Here is a 20,516-nt window from a genome sequence, read left to right on the forward strand (position 1 = left end):
TCAGAGAAATTATCTTATCTACTCGACACACTTTCCAATATGCTTCTTGGTTGATTTTGACAACTCAACAACTCTTTGTCGTAGTTTGTTATAATATGCATATAACTATTTTGGTATGCTCAGCAAATATCTGATCGTCTTTAACATCTTTTATGTTATTTACAATCTTTATCCGGGATCTGACATGCTCATAATTTGCTTCTTTATCACGACATTTTTTCGGTTTTCTACATTATTTCTATCTGATAATCTTATTTTTCCGAATATTTTTTTTGTTGTTAAATGATTTTTCAGTTTTTGAAATCATCAACTATAACTCCTAAATACTTTTACTCGTATAAGTTTTCACTTGTGACTAAAAGTATGTATAACATATATATTTTTCAACAACATAACCAATGAATAATGTTACACCTTCTTCAAATATTGTGATATTTGTGATATCTTTTTTATATATTTAGTATCGATATTACAACATATAGCTATAAGGTTAACAAATTTTTAACAACTATTTCTCAATCACTGTGAGAAAAATACTTGAAATCTCTTCAAATGGCTATATCCTAGAATTGTGTTCTCATTTAATTTGACGCAATTCAAGAAAGTCATCTTGATCGTCATTTTTTGGAAGCTTTGAAATAATGATTGCGTGCATCATGTCACGAGGATGATATAATTTCAATATCATTTGTTGCGTTTAGAAAATAATATTATATTATTCATTGAAACAAAACAAATTTTCTTATATCGAGTTTATATTTTGTTTTATAATATTTTATATCTTGTGGAACGATATACAAAATTAATTATTGTATTTTAAAAATATTGAGAAGAGATACGAATAATGTAATTAAGATATGCATATGAGATATCATTCAAATATATGTCAAAGTATTTGTCTTATTCAATATCTCATATAATAATATAACCACTTAGATTTCATGAGCATTTTATGATAGTCAAAATTAATTTGATGAAATATTGTAGAATTTTATTTGAATTTAATATTTGGCTAAGTGAATTTATTTGACGAGGAGTATTCTATGCTACCATCATATATGTTATGAATTAGCTGGTTAGACACTTTGACTAAAAAAGAGACAAAAACAATCTCGTAGTCACCTCGAAATATATCGAGATAATATTGGAGGAAATAAAGTGAAATTGGGTTAATGTCTCAATAAAATGCACAGAATTGATCTATTATATTGTGTCAAGAAAGTTTTAGAATTGTTCTCATACCATTATAAATAGAATGAGAATTATGCACAATTTGTTTTTCATGTATTTCTTTTTCTGAAAGAAGAATTTTTTCTTTTTGAAAAACTATTTTATTGAAAAATATTAACATTTTATATGACATACATATGTCGCACAACCATGAAGTAGCAACATAATCATTACATAACACTTAACGTACACATACAATTCTTAAATTTCTTCTTCATTGTGCTTCGTTGAAATTTAAATCTGAATCATTCTTGATCTTAACATTTTGCTTTAAATATGATTTAATATATATGTATATGTTTCATGTTACTTAGTTGGACCTAATTTCAAATATCTATAAAAAAAATGTGCTTGAATTATATCATACAGAAATTAGGACATAATATGTAGGACCAAGCGCTTGCCGTTTTACCAAAAGCTATAGCTAGTAGTAATGGTGCAAATCAAATCTTTTAAACCTCACATCTGCTCAAACACCACGGTTCGGCCGTTTTACCAAGCAGGGACAATTATTGCACCCAACAATCTTCCTACCAAGAATTGAACTTCTTGCCATTAATGAGAATCGAACCCGTGATATTGGCTCTGATACCAATTGTAGGACCGAGCGCTTGCCGCTTTACCAAAAGCTATAGCTAGTAGTAATGGTGCAACTCAAATCTTTTAAACCGCATAGTAGCTCAAGCACCATGGTTCGACCTACTATGGTGCAACATGTCTCTTTTTTTTCATCCACTATGTTTGTCTTAACTTTTTTGTTCGAAATTTGACGCATTTCGTAGACTATATGTATGAAAAACCAAGAAATTATATAATTCACATAAATCATTTATTATTCTCTTCGTACAACAGAAGACCCAGAATATGTGGCTTTGATTGGTATACTCTTATACTTATTTTTATATAAACTAACCAATTGCCGCCAACAAAACTAACCAAAACGTATAAAAAATCATAACACAAAGAACTTCGATAAGAAAAAAAAAATGATAACTCAAAGTTTAAAAATAATTTATTTAGTACAATAACAAAGAAATTGAAGTATATACGAGCAATAAAAAGCATAAATCACTCTCCAATTAAATATTAACTCATATTATTCACAATTTGTATAAATTTTCCAATATTTTTTTCAAATAAAGAGAAGACGCCTTATTAATGTCATCGTTTTATAGATATTCATTCCACTTCTTTAAAAAAAACACAAATGAAAAATAGTGACTTGAAATCATAATAAAACCATTTAGAAAAGCAGCCGTAAAAATATAATACAAAGTCACACAATTTTTCTTAAACCATAGAAAAATATTATACTATTGACAAAATATATCTAGCAACAACAAAACATGCATTAACTTGTGATATAATTAAAATTTAGAATAATGCATAATCATTGAATTAGAACAAAATCGCATTCCAAAAATCTATTTGATATTATATATTTTAATAATTTATCCATATTTGTCGTTCATCAGAGGACTCTTAGACCGACCAAATTTTGTAGTTCACCTATTATTTTCATAATAAATAATATTACAAAAATAATATAAGCAAGAACATAAAAACTCAAATTAAAATGCCTTCTAGCAATCTAAGTAAAAAGAATTGATTAGAGAATATAATAATATCGTAAAAAAATTAAATATTGATTTATAGACAGAAGTTTGGAAATATATTTGTCTCAATAAATAAAAAATATTATCTCTTGATATTCTGATACATAAGGTAAAAAAGAAGAAATATTTCAATTTTTTTAGTATTTTGTAAGTCACTTCAAACTAAGTAATCTAAGCAAACAGATAACAATGCATTATGTGTTTAAAAATTAAAAAAATATCTCAACAATAAAAAATTGAAAAATAAACATTTTTGTTGGATATTTGATTTTGTTTCTCTTTTCTTTGTGCAAACAAACAAATCACATAAACAATTCAAACACAATTACATGATCAATGCAAATGACATATAACAATCAAACATGTAACGCTAGGGTAAAAAAACTCCTCCCATTGCAAGAACACAAAATAATCAAATGGAGCATATTATTTAGTAATATTTATTTAGCAGCATTTATAAAAAAAATGAGTAAATAACTTAAAAACAGTGTTTGAAATCACTTACAGACAAACATTTCTCTCAATCACATATCTCTATTGACACATAAAGAGTCTGAAAATATTTTTATTTTAAACGACATAAAGAAATTTTGTATGACATTAATATTTATTAATAATTTATTTTTATTCAGTCCGACTCATCTCCCTTTGTCTTCCTATTATTATTTGACGGCAATATATAAATTTAACTAATAAAAATTAAATTTAAAATTAAATTAAAATAATAATTAGTTTGATTGAGTTAAATACACTATTAATGATCTTATTAAACTAAGATAAAAAATAACTTAAATAACACCATTAACATGACAAATTGTAAAACAAAAAAATAATATAATAGTAAGCTCACAAATGAAAGTCATTTATTTAATAGATTAATTAATAGATAATATATTATTTAGTAATATGTATTTAGCATCATATATTGAAAATTGATTAAATAACTTAAATGTTTGCAATGAAATCACTTACATACAAACATTTTCTCTCAATCACATATTTTTGTTGATATATAAGTAATCTATATATATCTACCTTCTAAATAGGAAAAAAATGTTTTATATGACGTTAATATTTATTAATAATTTAATTTTATTCAATCACACTCATCTATATTTGTTTTCCCATTATTACCTTAATGTTCGTAATATTAACAATTTATTTAAATTTATAACATTATCATAGTGATTTTCTGTGAATTTGATGTCAATGTAAATATTAAAGTAAATAATTTTAAATTTAAAAATAAAAATATATTAATGATTATTATTAAATTAATAGATGAAAAAAACAAATAAAATAAATATGTATTTATGATAGTGCTTTTATGTGAATTTGATGTCAATGTAAATATTAAAGTAATTAATTTTAAATTTAAAAATAAAAATATATTAATGATTATTATTAAATGAATAGATGAAAAACAAACAAAAAATAAACATGTATTTATGATAATGATTTTCTGTGAATTTGATGTCAATTTAAATATCAAAGTAATTAATTTTAAAATTAAAAATAAAAATGTTTTAATGAAATGATTATTATTAAAAGAATATATGGGAAAAAAACATTTATTAATGATTATTATTAAATGAAGGTAAGAATATTTATGTAAATTATTATTATTATTAAATGAAGATAAGGATATTTATGTAAATTCACAATTCACATTCATATATATAGATTTGTATATAGATAGATATAGATTAAACCTCGACATATAAATTTATAATTTCTTATTTTATGTTTTGTTAAATATAATTTTTTTTGTATTATTTGTAAAAACTAAGATTACGAAAAATATAAGTAATACATAAATTGTAAAAATAAGTTCGAAACCTATAAATTTTTTTGTATTTTTTTGTAAAAAACTAAGATTATGAAAAATATAATTAATACATAAATTGTAAAAATAAGTTCGAAACCTCTATTAGCATAATTTTTTTTTATTTATTTTAATAAAAGAACGTATAACACTATTACTATTATTTGTAAGGTATTTTCACAAAACAATTCATTTTATAAATAATATTATTACATATTGATTCGAATTATTAGTTGTTGAACAAATATTTTGATATTATTTATAGTCATGCCATGAAAGTGAGTGAAAGAGTAATAAATAATAATTAGTCAATGGATTAATAATAATTGATTAATAATAATTAACTAATTACATAAAAAGAAGACAAAGTGTCATTAGAGTATAATTTTAATGAGGATAATAGAGGAAATTCACAATTCAATTGGTATATTTATATAGATATAGATTAATGAGGATAATAGAGGAAATTCACAATTCAATTGGTATATTTATATAGATATAGATATAGATTAATTGGAGACAAAATAATTAGCTGACATTCTGTTTCATTTCCGATATTTCTTTTAAAATGTAATTTGTGTCGGAATAATCTTTGTCGGAAAATAATCTCCCACACTGAACCTCCGCATTTATTTTCAAAGATTATACTATACCTAATGAGAAATACTAAAGACTGTTTATCTGAATCATAAACATACTATTTTCAAAACTTTAGTAACATTTCTATATTTGTAACATATATAAAATATTTATATGTTAAATGCAAATTTGATTTTTTTTTTCAAAACCTTAGCTAGTCTCGATGGTTGATTTTATTAATACTTTATTGGAGGGGTGTAAAAAATGTTGTTAATAATTAACACACATCAAAAACCAATATAATGAGAAAGCAGTACAAAAAACATGCATTGAAATAGTAAAATTGGTGACATTAAAACTGGTGGGCAGTCGTTTAAGCATTAGATTAGAACACAAATGGTCTTCTAAAAAGAGCAATAATAGTCGGGCTTCCAAACGAGTTCCTTGGCGATGGTTCTCTACCCGGGTTATCTCGATAATAGCACTTCACTCGAGTGCACAAGTTTAAGATACTTTATCTTGATAATCATTTGTTTCAAAATCTCATTGATTTGACAAGACGAAAATGACAGTTTGACAAGTTGGCGTCAGAAAAGTAGGGTATGGTAACCATCTTGCTATAATTAGTAAGTGGGCATTGAAAACAATGTCATCATTGTCTTTCTTTCTATAAATATTAGGTTTGTTGAAACATTTGGGCATTCATTTACATATAGCCTACAACATTTATTACAAAAATCTCTCTATAATCGTTAATTGACTTGATCGTCAGGGTGGTCATGTTGGAGAATTTTCTGTCACCCATTAACGTTCTTTCTCTCTTGAAAGTGCAGGTCCAGACGCCCGGGCGACCATCTCCAGCTTATCAACACGACATGGTGGAATTGTCCACCAAGTTCTTTCCCGATTCAACATGTCCTCATCAGTTACCTTGAAAATCAATTCCGTGGAAGGAGAAGCTTCATCAAAGTTTATTTACAAATTTGTCCTATAATTTATATACTCTCTCGATCTCAATTATATAGATAACATTTCTTTTTTCTAACATAATAGACATGTCACATGTGTTCATATTTATCAATATATCTTCTATTTTTTTCTTAATATATCTCAATTTAATTTGAGATCTTGTAATCAAGCAGTCACTAAAGAAAGATAAAATTGAAAACTCGTTTGATATTTGATATTTCTTGTGAAGTTTGTGCGAAAAAAGACGTAACGGAAATGGAAGTGGTAGGACTTTTAACGACATGGTAACATACGTGTAACAGTGTAAGGTACAAACATTTCTTTATGCATAAAAAGTATAAAAAAAAATTTACTTTTTTTATGGAGATAAGAACTTGGCATTTGATTTACATTTGTGGAAAAAAAGCGAAAATGTACCATTTGAGAAAGTAAAATAAAAAATAAGACAAGTTAAAGGAGAAGAGAAGATCCTCATCTTATCTGTCTGCCAAGATCAACCAACCAACTGCTGGTCACATTTTATTACCTAACATTGGATCCAATGAAAATATTCTTGACTCATTATTGACACCAATGACTACTATAGTTGATAAATCAACGTCATCATAATCACAACTAGTGAATCAATCAAATAAGCAGAGATATATATTCCGAAAAGAAATATTAATAATAAGTGGAGATATACTCATAAAAGATATCGACGTCCTTGAATCAGCCACTTCATAGAATAATTTGCATGTTTAGTTAATGCATCGTTAGTACTTAAATGAGTCAGGTCGGTAGAGACAAAATACAGTTCTTAAATAGATTAAACAGAAAAATAACAGTACCGGGTTCATCAACATCTACTGTACGATATTGACCCATTTTCCTTCTTACATTACAAACCATAGTAGACTTGACTTGATAAAAGAAAAAGCATAATAAAGTTGCATGCTTGCCGTCCTCAATACATACATATAGAGAGAGTGCGATAACAAAGATGGCCTGCCTGAAACCTAACCATGGTTGATGCATGTGCTAGAGAACTAGTCAAACCCAGAGACACCAAAAACATCTTGGGTTTAGTTTTTATGCAATTGGAACTCCACAACCATTTCATGGAGTTCCAGAAAAGATTAAAGTTTCAAAAGAAGGGTATTTATCCTACCTAATTAACGGTTGTGTAGCAGGGATAAACTCCACAAGTTTAGCCATTCTAATGGTTACTTGTATATACATACAAAGATGAAAACATGATGTGGGATGGATAATCTCCCTTTTTCCTAAGAAGAGATGATCGATTTCTCCATCCGACAGATAAAATTAAGCAGAGTTCGAAATAGATCGGTGAGAGAAAAATTAAAATCTTTTAACCTACTTTGATTAAAAAAAATTGAAGTTACAAAGTCCTGAGATTAGGCATATTACAAAACAGAATCAGGGACCCTAATTTCCTGATCTGCTGAAATATCCAGGGAAGGGAGATGTTGAAGTGTTCAACCATTTCAAGATCAACATTTTGAAACTACCTGTTAAAAGTTTAAAAAAAGTGGTTTGAAATGTAGCCTTTTGAAAATGATACTTTCTAAGCCTTTCCAGGGCTGAAAGTAACAAAAGTACTAATAGCATGCAACACTTTGCCTGATGACTCGTATGCCAAGAGGCCAGTGTTGGGTATGAATGAGATGCATGTATGTTGTGATTCTCTGTTGCAGGAACCTTTTCTACAGCCAGAGAAATCATGAAGAGATGGAGAAAGGGTAATCCAAATTTGGATGCAACCCCTATGAAGGGCTGGATTTCCATGTGTGGAAACGGCAGAATGCCACAGTCAGGGCGGCATGGGCGTCCACAGAGGGAAGTGGAAAGAGATTAACCATGATTAGGCCAAACGGGCTTTGGAGGAGAATGGATATGAATCTTTCTTGATCTTTTCTGTGTGAATCTCTCAACGATGCAGAGCCATGGTTACCCCTGTGTCACAACAAAGCCCACTGTCAAAGGTATTAGCAGTTCCTAGTTCCACAATCGAATACATAGTATATCATGGACGCAGAAATGGCTGCATTCATTAGGGAAAGAATCATTTTTAGTCCAACTCTATAACATGCAACAGCTAAAAATGTCATATCCCCAGAGTTATCAAACCAAAAATGACAATAATTTTCCCTTAATTGGGTGATCACTGGAATGGACAATTTATTAACAGACCTGATTGCAGTGGACTCGGCGGGGCTATAGATAAAGGGGTGCCATAATGGTGGGGATAAAGGGCCGCAGCTGAGCTAATTGCTTGATACTGAAAGAGATGTTGAGGAAACTGAATGCCGCCATGACCCTGGTTGGTGGTGTATCCAGTGGATCCTTCGCACCCCTCGCTGAAATTGAGATTATAAGGATAGTAGGCTGCAGCAGCACCTGACACCAGTCCACCTGTCCCAGATCCATATAAGGGATACTGACCTCCATTGGCTCCTCCATACACACCGTAATAACTCTAAACAAATATTATGATATTGAATTAATCGTTTTACAGTCTATCACATAGTACATGCAATGTTTTCATTCTACATTTGGAAGAATAAATTAGATCACATTTTCCAGATTATCCAAGACCTATTTTCTGATGGCACACTTGGATATCAGAATCAAGAAATGTTTTGCGCTTGTTTGAACTATAAATATACTAGGGAATAATCTTTTCAGCGTATTTGTCACGATCATGTTGAGTAAAACCAGACTACCAACCCAACAAAATTTGAATTGTGAAAATAAAAAAAAAACAAAACAAAACAAAACAAAACGTGATTTAAAAATGAAGTGCGGATAAAAAAAAAATTAATTGAAAAACCCCACTCTTTGATTTTCATGTGAGATTGAGAGAGTATAAGTAACGGTGTGCTTCAAACGTTTAGGGTACTTTATAAAACCACACTTCGATCAACTTGATTGAAACCATTTTTAGTTTCCTTATACCAGCCTTCTGAAGCAAATTACTATTTAGTGCAGGGGTAGTTTTGCGCAAACATACCGCAGGGTAAGCATATTCAGCCGAGAACGGAGTGTACCTGCATGTTGATATTCATAAAAAATGATTAAAAGAGTTGTAGATATAGATTTAAATCACTAACGTTCGTTTAATTTGTTATTTATCAAGCACATGTTTTGAAAATCACCAAATTAGAACACAGGTGGAGGCAGACCCAGCAAGAAAGAGGGGGTCGATCTCCCCAAAATACAATATTTTAAGACCCATATACCGATTAAAGTTGATCAGTTTTTACGTATGCATATATATGCAGATGACAGAATCGATAAAAAAAAAAAGGCACTTGATTACAGCTGATTTTGGTATCTATCCTACACTCGGTTCTTTTTTTTTATAGCAACTCAAAAAAAATCTCGTGATTCTTGAAGAGTAGAAAACGGGCTTGCTGAGTCAGAACAGCTGTCGTTCATAAGAAAAGATGGGAGAATAATGCTACAAGTATTATTTGTCGGTAGGTTGTCATTTGTTAAGTCTGTATGAGAGAGGGGGGAGAGAAAGAAATGTGATTTGGTGGAAATGATGATGGAGGGTGGTGGGAAATGGGAATATGAACTAGCATGCGTGAATAGAACAGAACTCAAAATTATCTAGCCAGCTAGTATTATGAGATTGGGTGTGAATGAGTTGGCAACACACGTGTGTGCAGCCTTAAATCACAAAACATAAGGATTAGGTAAAGCGAAAAATCTGCTGCAATAAAGCATGCGTCCCCATTCTCGATACGGTCCCAGATTTTTTATTGACTATTTAGGAAGGGAAATTAGATGGAAATATAAATCGAGCCGTAAGCTAAAAATTTATTCGATATATATTTGAAAGCATTGAATTTGAGCCTACTTCAAATAAATTCGAATACATCTTCGAATTAAATTTAAGCAAAGGTAAGATAGTAATGGGGCAAAAGTAGGATTTTTGAAAGAATGCTTAATTAATTATAATTTTTAACTCAGACAGGCGATGGCCTCTTTCAACTTTGTTGGATCTGCCTTTGCCCACGCGCATTCACAGAATTTACAAGTATTATTAACTGTGCATACCCATAAAGAAAGTTGTAGCTAGGAATCCCTTGCTGGACAGAATACTGAGGGAAGCCGTTTCCAGCGGACTGATTAAATACTCCACCCGCCTGAACGTGATGATGAAAACCCCCTATCACCCTCATGTTCCTCGTCCCACCTGCATGCATCCACAATAAAAAAAACAATGCTTAATCTTCAGCCATGCACCACATTATTTACCAAAATCTGGAATTTTGACGCGCAACAGCAATTCTTTATGACCTAAGGAAATCCAATTTTACGTTTCAGTACCGACAGCAACCTTTTACTTTATGGACAAAATTTACATACAAATAAAGTAAAAAGCGCCTTCACCGAGAATGAAAGAATGACCTGTCATATTATCTTGTGCCAACTAAGCTGTGGTTGTAAAGCATTTCTTAATGATTCATTAATTCAAATAGAACAACAAAGACCAGAGGCCCCTAAAATTAAAGCTAAAGGTGTATTGGCTTCAATCCCACGTTTATAAAACTCTCCATGGTAACCCAACAAGTTAATGACCATCTTGTAAGTTGCAACACTGTGTATGTATCAAAGAACTGCGACCAACGAGACACACACACAATCAACACCAAACTACTACTCAACATACCGTTGTTATTATGATTTTTGGTGTTGACGGCAGAAGTCTTAGATCTTTGAACACCCAAGGACGCGAGATTACAGTTAGCCCTCCTTCCATCGATCACAGGATTAGCATCAACACAAGCTCTCATAGCGGCATCCGCGTCACGAAAAGTAACCTACGTAGCAATCATAATAGAGACACACATTATTAAGCAAAAAACCGGAAATTTAACTTGCGAGTAATGAGAAGCTGGAGGGGAGACTCATACAAATCCATAGCCTTTGGATCTACCAGTAGGCTTGTCCGTGATGACAACAGCTTCCATGATCTCACCAAACTGCTGAAAATAACTAGTCATAGTGTCCTTTTGAGTCTCCCATGCCAACCCTCCCACAAAAATCTTAGTGTAAGTGGTATCTCCGAACTGTCCGGCGGGTGTCATCTCGATTGGCGGTCAGTGATCTGATCAGATCTGCTACAACAACAAATTCAGCGAGTAATTTGCCGGATCAAACGGTTACGGAGAAACTTAATCTCGATCAAGTGAGTAGAAGAGTAACTAAAAGAAAGGAGGCTGGGTGGTTAGACAATTAGGTCAGAGTTTGCAGATGGAAAAAGGGTTAGAGAGAGAGAAATGGGAGGGAAGAGAAAGGGAAAAAGGAAAAGGATCTAATTATTGAATTCAAACAACCATACCGAGGCTGTCTATCCAATTTATATAAAAATATTATTTTTTAACATAATCCATAAAATCGTTTTCTTAACATTGAATTATATTATTATACACCCATTTAATATTTACAAGTTGATGTCGAATTCCCGCTTTTTTTCTTTTTTCTTTTTAATTAATATCTGACCGGTCTCCCGCCTCTCTGTTTCAACTTATCTCAACCTTCTTCTTATAAAAAAAAACTTATCTCAACCTTCTTTACTTTATACACCAAAAATCTCATGTAACAATAATAATAAGAGTGAGTTTCACGAATCTTAATTTGTGAGACCGACCAATCTTACCCATATTCATAATAAAAAATAATACTATTAGCATAAAAAGTAATATTTTTTCATGGATGACCCAAATAAGAGATCTGTCTCACAGATACGACCCGTGAAACCGTTTCACACATGTTTTTGCCTAATAATAAATAAATCAATAACTCATGTATATTGGCATAATTCTACGATAACCATTGGATTGAGGTGAATCACACTTGTTCCAATGGTTTTTCTACGCAGGAACAAGTCCCCTGTAGGAGAAGAAGCCTCTTTCCCAAAGAAAAAAAGTAGGAAGAAGAAATAACCTACTTAACAGAGAAGTATAGTTTACAGAACCATTTTTTTTCTTTTTTATTGGGGTTGGAGTTTAAAAAATATTAGAAGTTAGAATCCAAAAGAGGTACACATTCTACCATAAACTATATTTATCAAGGATGATGAAATACTATATCAATTTTAAAATTTTATACCATGTCATATATCACTAAATTAACAACATATATCTTACAAAAACAAAATATTATGAGCTAAAATTAGGGGTTGAAGATATACATTATTCAATAAATAAAAAATATAACTATATTCTTAATAATATAAATATATATATACATGTATATATAATTTTGATATAATATTAGTACATCAACCGTGCTCATATTTATGTTTACTGCAAAGTCATGACACTACTTATTAGAACGTGATGAATCATATCAAAATTATACATCAAATATATATATATATATATATATATATATATATATATATATATATATATATATATATATATTATCTCATATATTTAGGATAAATATTCATCCTTAATACATGTATTCTCATAGTATCACCTTAAAAATAGTATGAAAATTTCCCTCAATGACAATGAAAAAGAAATCACTCCAAAAGAACATACAATTCAATAAATAATAGTACATGAATATCACATGAAAACTTTTTGAAACTTGGGACTTTTATTCTAAAAAAACTCAACTTTTTCTTGATAATGAATAGTAGAATGAAAATTTAATGATTTATAGACGTGTCATGACATAATCACCACGACACCATCTTTTTGATAAAAAAAAAATTGATGATTCAGCAAAAGTTAAGCATATAAATAATTTTTTCAGGAGGAAGAAATATAAAATTTGAACGAATAACGTGATAAACATTTTAAAATAAACTGTGGGCCCTTGATAAGAACTTGTTTACAAAATAAATGAACTTTGGCATATAAACAGCCACAAATCTTCTTTGTTCATTTGAATCTTCAAGAATACATGCAAGATTAATGATTAATGGTAATCTTGGACATAACCATCAATATAGTTAAACCAAATGACTCATCAGGATCGATCATTAAGCAGCGCTGTGCTTTGAGATATCTACGGACTAATAATGAAGATGGTGTGAAGAGATGATCGAGTTGATATTTGCAAAAAACTACAAGGAGAGGATGATCAAAGTAAGTGTAGTGGAGAGCAATAGACAAAACCAAGGAGAAGGAGAAGAAGACCTCACACACCAAAATTCCCCGGACTTCTCCACCACATTCAGTTGTTGGGGTGGCCATTTCATCTCTACCATTAACCTCATGAGAGCAAAGAATCCAAACCATAAACATACAAGAAAAATGATGATCCCTTTATTCTCCAAATGCAACTGATTCCTCCCAACTCTTTCCACCTCCAAACTGCAAATACGATACAAGAGAATATGTTAAGACCAACAAACTATATATATTTGCATATTTGAAATCAATTTTATGCGACCTGAGACGGGAGTTTTCTTTGATTATAATGTCCAGCTGCATGGAAACTAGGGCTTTCCAGGACAAAATATCACCGATCTCCTTAATCTGCCAATCATGAATATTGCAGTTTAAGATATGTTAACAGATGGTCTCCATGATAACAAAAGTAAATTTCCATACCATGTCATCCTTGCTTTTAGAGAAACTCAGGATGTCCAACAAAATGTTGTCTAGCAGGAGACCTTTGTCTCCCATTTCTTTATCAAATTGTTCGAATATTTCAGAATATCTGGAGTTCAGCTCTTCTAAATATCGCTCCTGAACAGCTATATTCAAATCCAGTGATCTAACTTTTTTCATTAAAATTTTAAGAACACTGTCCCCATGCATCCTGCTAACCTGCTGCCCCTGGATTTCTTCAACTAGGTCAGGAACACTTCCAACTTTCACGTCAGAGATTCCTATAGAGGCATTGGGTTTATCAGCTAAATCTTCGTATGGGTTTTGCATGCTTGACAGGGGCTTTTGTTCACTTGATGTTTCTTCAGATACTAATAGCTTATCTTGAACTGAAATAAGGTCTTCAAGCATTTTCTCAACAGCATCAACTCCATATACCTCAAGAACACTGAGTGTGCAGTAGAACTCTGAACCGTGATGGGTAAGAAGATTTAGTTTAACATATCTCACCCATTTTGGGTCCGGAAGAACAAACTTCTGAGCATGCTTCACATTTGCAGCAGTAAAATTCCCCAGCTCAACCCACGAGTCTGTAGGATAAACAGGGCTGCCTTGTACCTCGAAATCTTTTAGATTGGAAGAATGAAGTTCAAAATTTGATATTTCAATAGTATCTACCAAGGTTTCTTCGGAAAGTTCAATCACAACAAACTTCTCATCGGTAGAGCAAGGATTTCGAAGGTACTTGTCCTTATCACTGCTTAAGATATTTGAAGCGCCCTTAGCTTCCTTGTTGTAAGACAAGACCTTTGCACCTTTTGACGCTGAAGCATAATTGTATTCTGCTCCTCCAGGCTCTACTCTATGTATGATGCTTCCACTCTGATCACTAAGATATCTACTTCTAGAACTTAATGCTTTGTTCCTAAATTCATCGAGGCCAATAGTTGCAGCAGATAATAACCGGTCATTTTTATGTTTTTCCTTTTCTGAATTTGTGGGTAAATTTAAATTGAATGCAGATTCAGACTCAGGGCTTATACTTTCCATTGTACCCTGTGATTCATCATTACTGAAACCTGTTTTTGTATCACCAACGGTTGACTTAACGAAGCAAAATTCAGATTCAGTGTCCTCCGAAAATGCGCTATTCTCATGTAATACAGAATTTGAATCCCCATCGCATGCCCCTTTGTCTTTGTTCCTTGTTCGGGTATCAAAAGAAAGTTCCAGATATTCATCTACACCCACCAGAAGGCAAGCAAAGTTCAGTTGTTGAAAACAAATATGTCATCAATACAATAACAATTTCAAGTAACAAACTTTGAAGTTAGGCACCATACAACTTATGATGTGTAAAACCAAGCATCTACCACTACGCTTAAAATTATAATTGATAGTAATGGTAAAACTCAAATAGTCAAACCAGCATAACATATCAAGTGTTGCATTTAGACCCTTGTGCCACGTAGCCAACCACACAAGATAACAGAACAATAGTTGCTCCACAACATGTAACTATAATCACATATAAACCACTCAAATACATGAAATTTAACCTCTGATTATTACAATTTACACTTACAACTCAAAATTTGAAACTGTCGCATGCACACGTATGCGTACTCACGCACATATATGTACATAGAGAGAGTGAGAGCGCTAATCAAGTAATGAATGAGGAAGAAGGGAATGGAAGCTAATCAAGTAAAGAATGAGGAAGGAAATGAGTAGTTGATAATTCAGATTCAAACCCATGAATTGAAAAAAGTTTGTACTTGAAATCAGTAAAAGAGTTCTTCAAGAAGATTCTGACCTTTTCGACCATCACCATAGCCAATCCATAAATTCAAAAGGAACACAAGACCCCATAGAACAATCACAAAAGAAAGAGAAACCATATATAACTGATTTCGTCCATAAAGAGCCTTCTCCAAAGCTCTTCTTTGTAGAAGAGCTCTGCGTGACCTCTGCATTGCACATCCAATCCAAGTGCTGCTATCAAAAAACACTTCTACCAAACAAAAACACCAGGAATGGCCTACAATGGAAGTCAAAGGAGCTATGTTAATCTCAATGATAAAGATATTTTAAACTAAACAGGGAAAGTTGGACCTAGGGATTGCTGTGAAGTTAACCAGGCCAGGAGAGGGGGAAGTGTGAATCATTTTGGGGGTGAAACTTGAATCTTGATTAAAATTAAGACACCTTTTTTGGTATGCTGAAGAGTAATTATATCCATAATTTTCTAGGAAAGGTAGATATTCTATCGATAGAAAAAACTGCAGATAAAAAATATTTTGATTGGAAAATTATCGATTTTTCTCTTATACAAAGGTAGATATTGAAACTTGGATGGCGATCGATATTAATATAAGTCAAGCGATTCCACTGTTTGTATTTCGAAAAGAAATATACTGATAAGAGATGTATGGATTCTCAAGAAGAGAGTAGCCGTGGTGGTCCCCGGACCGCCCGGATCCCACGAGTGAATCGAAAGTTGAAAAATTCAAGACAGAATTCGATCGGGGGAGACAATAGCCCTGTCACCCGGGTCATAAAGGGCTTTAAAGGGTGGACACCGAGAAAAAAGTCTCAATTTCCTAGCCTGAATATGAATAAGTTGAATTACACAACATAAGTTCTAAGATTAGATTGGTTGCGCGGAATCAGAAACCGAGGATTTTAAAGATAAAATCAGCAGATTGCCATGATGTTGAAGAAAGTAAACCATAGGAAATGAAAATAGATCACAGTAGGATTAAGATAAAGATTTACATGCACTGATAAACAAAAATTACGCAAGTGCCAGCATTCGCATAACCAGGAGCTGTAATTTTCTTTATACTGCTCTGGATTCTATCAAGAATACTTTATGAACATGGAGACTTTCACCAGGGGCTGATGATGTGTTTGGTACAGTTTAAACCAAATATATGAAACCAAAAATCTATCGGAGCTCTTTTCAAAAAAAAAAAAAAAAATCTATCGGAGCTCAACAATTATGATGGTCAAGAAAAAGCTTGTAATATTCTTGATCAGGAGAGCCGAATCGGGAGAAACAAATTGACCGACAAAACAAATGGTTCGATTAAGAGATCCAGACACGCGATTCCCACTTCGTTAGAGAGAAGATATAGCAGGATGATCGAAAGAAAAAATATCTATTTCAGAAAAAAAAAAATTGTTTAACCAAAATCTCCTGATTCAAAATCAGGTCTTGGAAACTACTGAAACTCAGAATCACAAGTTCGATGCCCACCCCCAAGAGCTGTATCTGACTCAACTGAGTATTTTTCTTCACGCCTCTATAGAAGAGAGAAGAATGAATCGATCTTGTTGCTTCCGTCGTACTGTGACGTATTTGAGAGATGGTCTCCACTGAAAGTTTCGCCGTTATCGTTTAATATACTACAAAATCTCAAACCGCGGATGTTATGGTAGGTCTGGTTGTTCTCGAATTTAAAAATTTGCCGCAATCCCCACCCAGTAAATGGCTTCATTCAGGTAAAAAGAAAAGACTGTGTGTTAGAAAGACACCAAAAAGAGAGGATTACAAGGACAAAGATCCCACTTTGTTGCCGGAAAGGACGCCTCGCGGAACTAAGAAACGACGTTAAACCAGCATTGAGTAAGAATTGTATCGGGTAACGGCATCGATGAAATTAGGATACCAGCGTCACTGCTCTGGGATTCTGTCGCCCTTTTCGGTTTAGATAGATTTATTTATCGATTTTTCTTTTATGATGATATATATAAATATTATTTTGCCATTGACTTTTTTTAAAAACATAAATAGAATATTGTTTCAACTAAAAAAATATAATGTAATTGTTGGACTTGAGCATGTCTGGAGCAAATAAATTATAAATGAACAACTAAATCTATTTACATAAATTTTTTAAAAAAACATCGCAATCAGATTTTATATTAGTTACTATGCACACGCATCCAATCTTTTTAATCATTATCGACGGATTAAAGTGAAATTTGACAAATTATAGAGGGATTAAATTGATATTTGAATGGTTGAAATAAAAAAAATAAAAATAAAAGTGTGTGTTGAAATTTAAAAAAAAAGAAAAAATAAAAGTGTAATATCAGTATCATATAATAGTAAAATTGAAAAAAAAATTTGATTTCCTCTTTAAGTAGTTATTATCATATCCTCATACGTAAGAATATAGTATAGATAATATATTATTGTTTTGCTATGACTTGATCAAGAGCATGTGCTCAACTAGTCGACAAACTAATGGGCCGGCTAAGATGCTGTCTCAAATAAAAATTAAATTCGTCATGCCCATGGGCTCATTGGCTTGAGTTTTATCAGAGGCTTGGGCCTTTATGGGCCGATATTCTGTAATTTTGGGGTATCACTGTCAAACAAAGATACTAATCTTCGAAACTATTTTATTTTATATGGTAAATAGATATATTGAAACTTTTGTTGAAATTTTGGGGAAAACCCAACCCATAATTCGCACCTTATGAACTAAACTCAACAGAAAGGGCCCGTACTTTACATTACCACAGGCCCAATTGTCTCCATAATCCAATCCTATCCAAATACGTCGTAAGATCGTTCACCACGCTCGCTTCCTCAGGAGTCGGGCCTCATCCTTGTTATTCCATACATTCACAAATTGCTGCCGTTTCTTCGACAGATTTGTCTCAATCATGGCTGACAACTCGTATTCCTCTGTTTATATTGGTGAGTTATGACCTGATTCAATTGTGTTTTGTTTGGCTGGGAACAATCGTTGTGCCTTTTTTGCTGTCATTTTTTTTCGACAGTTTATATTGCACGCATAGTTTCCGTCATGAGTTGCTTATTGGTTTTCGGCGATTTGGTAATTGTAACTGGTGCCCTATCTTTGTTTGTTCTAATTCTGAAAATAAAAGGAACTGAAATATCCAGTGAAGTTTCAATTCATGTTGAACTTGAGAAAGGGAAGTCTTTTCCTTGACAGCTTATAATTCAATCCATTGATGCCTCTGGATCTATTGTAAATTATCTGCTCCTTTAAAAGACCACATATGGCCATGTTAATTGGCTCTGAGGTTGATTATTCTCCGTCTCCGAATATTGGCATAAGCACGAGCACCGATCATATTTTCGATGCTGATGCACTTCCTTCCCATATCGTCCCACCAACTTTGTCAGATTTCAATGAGAATATCTCCAATAGAAATTTGTTTTTTTCCGTTGATTGTTTTCTGGGGAAAAAAGTTTAGAATAACTCGCACCTTTAAATTTTTGCTTTCCGCGAACTTGGTTGAAGTTGGTCTTGTTTGAAAACTAATAGCGAGTTTAAGTGCTTGTCCACGGTCCAGGAAACATTGATGAAAGAGTGAGTGAAAGGGTACTATATGATATTCTAATTCAAGCTGGCCGTGTTGTGGAGTTGCATATTCCCCGCGACAAGGAAACTGGCAAGCCAAAAGGGTTCGCATTTGCTGAATATGAGTCAGAAGAGATTGCAGAGTATGCCGTCAAGCTTTTCTCTGGTCTTGTGACACTCTACAGGAGAACATTGAAGTTCAGAGTATGGCACTTGAACTCTGATCTTTTTATTTCACAATGACAAATTTTGGCTTTTTACTTCTAAATGATATATAGAAGCTTGCGCGTGTTTAGATGCCACTCATTGAGGCGTGAGGACAACTGGTAGCCTACTACCTAGTAGTTGATTTATCGTGAGCAACAGTAACAAAATTCCATTTTGTGTTACAGATTTCTGGCCAAGACAAGCCATCTGTAAGTTTACAAATACAGACGTCACCCACTGTTAATTCTTCTTTCAAACCAAGGCCGCATCCTCTACCAGATAATCACGGGGAATTCTCACCACAATCTACGGGATTACCAACACCACGCCGCTTTTTGGAGCACAAAATTAATCGTGCACGAGGTGATGGATGACTTTTCCATCTGTCATTTACTTGTCTTATTATTGATCTGTCATGATTACTCACGTTAGCAAGTTTTTCTGATTCTCCAGTTCCCTTTGAAGTATCTGGACACCACCCCCACTCAACCATGTACAATGATGGTTTCGATTATGGCCACAGCAGCAGATTATATGGATCCGCATTGGATAACATCAGTCGTTCTAGGCCAGGACGACATGACACGCGTGACTCTGTTAATTACCACTCTTCTCGTTGATTTATTACAGATTTGGTTAACAAAGTCTAGCGTCCTAAACCCTCTCTTTGAAATGGTGTAGCTGTTGATATAGTTCTGATAGCTTTTGGCAGCAGAATATGTTCGGTATCTTGCTATCTAACATATTTCTCTCATCTGTACGTTATAATACATTTAGACGCATTATTGGTTCATTCATATGCGCTGAGCGTTTGAACCAAGATTTGTTCAGCTAGGTCTTGGCTCCATGTTTTCTGTCTCGTGCTTGTTCTCATTTTGGATATATTATGTTCCTTTCGAACGCACGAGGATGATATCTAGTTGTTCCTTTTTCCCTATCTAGTTTTCTCGTGCTTGCGTTGTTCCAAAAGTTGCTAGTTTCAAAGAATAATGTTTATGCTGGCGTGACACACACAAAAACGTTTTCGAGTAAAACTTAAGCAAGTAAATAAAATATGTATTTACCCACCAAATTTTCAGATCATGAACATTAAATTTTTAGAATATTAATACAATACAATAAAGTTTTGGAATATTAATATGATAAAATTTTGTTTTTA

General features: G+C 32.5%; 2 protein-coding genes across 12 annotated transcripts; one reads left to right on the forward strand and one right to left on the reverse strand.

The window, feature by feature from the left end:
• Positions 1 to 6,999: 6,999 nt before the first annotated feature.
• On the reverse strand, positions 7,000 to 17,530 carry LOC140839633 (SUN domain-containing protein 4-like). 11 transcript variants are annotated; one of them, XM_073206543.1, is made up of 7 exons: positions 13,389 to 13,535; positions 11,148 to 11,351; positions 10,904 to 11,054; positions 10,288 to 10,426; positions 9,233 to 9,269; positions 8,413 to 8,698; positions 7,000 to 8,175 (listed from the first exon to the last, which is right to left on the reverse strand). In XM_073206543.1, the coding sequence occupies exons 2-7, from the start codon at positions 11,319 to 11,321 to the stop codon at positions 8,150 to 8,152; spliced, it is 813 nt and encodes a 270-aa protein (XP_073062644.1). In that variant the 5' UTR covers positions 11,322 to 11,351; positions 13,389 to 13,535; the 3' UTR covers positions 7,000 to 8,149. The 11 variants fall into 11 exon arrangements, with proteins under 11 accessions (XP_073062644.1, XP_073062653.1, XP_073062661.1 ...); XM_073206552.1 differs by having other exon boundaries at positions 13,398 to 13,416; XM_073206528.1 differs by lacking the exons at positions 7,000 to 8,175; positions 8,413 to 8,698; positions 9,233 to 9,269; positions 10,288 to 10,426 and adding exons at positions 13,645 to 13,730; positions 13,806 to 15,046; positions 15,622 to 15,846; positions 17,093 to 17,529 and having other exon boundaries at positions 10,991 to 11,054; positions 13,398 to 13,565.
• An 832-nt stretch (positions 17,531 to 18,362) lies between these two features.
• LOC140839688 (uncharacterized) lies at positions 18,363 to 20,261 on the forward strand. The gene is made up of 4 exons (XM_073206584.1): positions 18,363 to 18,519; positions 19,143 to 19,354; positions 19,543 to 19,720; positions 19,811 to 20,261. Exons 1-4 carry the CDS (start codon positions 18,486 to 18,488, stop codon positions 19,975 to 19,977), a joined length of 591 nt encoding a protein of 196 aa, XP_073062685.1. The 5' UTR covers positions 18,363 to 18,485; the 3' UTR covers positions 19,978 to 20,261.
• Positions 20,262 to 20,516: the final 255 nt, after the last annotated feature.

Source organism: Primulina eburnea, chromosome 1 (assembly GCF_022965805.1).
Source record: "Primulina eburnea isolate SZY01 chromosome 1, ASM2296580v1, whole genome shotgun sequence".
In the NCBI taxonomy this organism is placed as follows: Eukaryota; Viridiplantae; Streptophyta; class Magnoliopsida; order Lamiales; family Gesneriaceae; genus Primulina; species Primulina eburnea.

Bases quoted from the DNA above. Each gene is read 5' to 3' on its own strand.
- LOC140839688 (XM_073206584.1), top strand. From the start codon at position 18,486: ATGGCTGACAACTCGTATTCCTCTGTTTATATTG. The intron at 18,520-19,142 runs GTGAGTTATGAC...TCCACGGTCCAG, and splicing joins GTATTCCTCTGTTTATATTG to GAAACATTGATGAAAGAGTG. The intron at 19,721-19,810 runs GTGATGGATGAC...CTGATTCTCCAG, and splicing joins CAAAATTAATCGTGCACGAG to TTCCCTTTGAAGTATCTGGA.
- LOC140839633 (XM_073206491.1), bottom strand. From the start codon at position 15,781: ATGCAGAGGTCACGCAGAGCTCTTCTACAAAGAAGAGCTTTGGAGAAG. The intron at 15,047-15,621 runs GTCAGAATCTTC...TGGTGGGTGTAG, and splicing joins CTATGGTGATGGTCGAAAAG to ATGAATATCTGGAACTTTCT. The intron at 13,566-13,644 runs GTCGCATAAAAT...TCGTATTTGCAG, and splicing joins AAAGAAAACTCCCGTCTCAG to TTTGGAGGTGGAAAGAGTTG.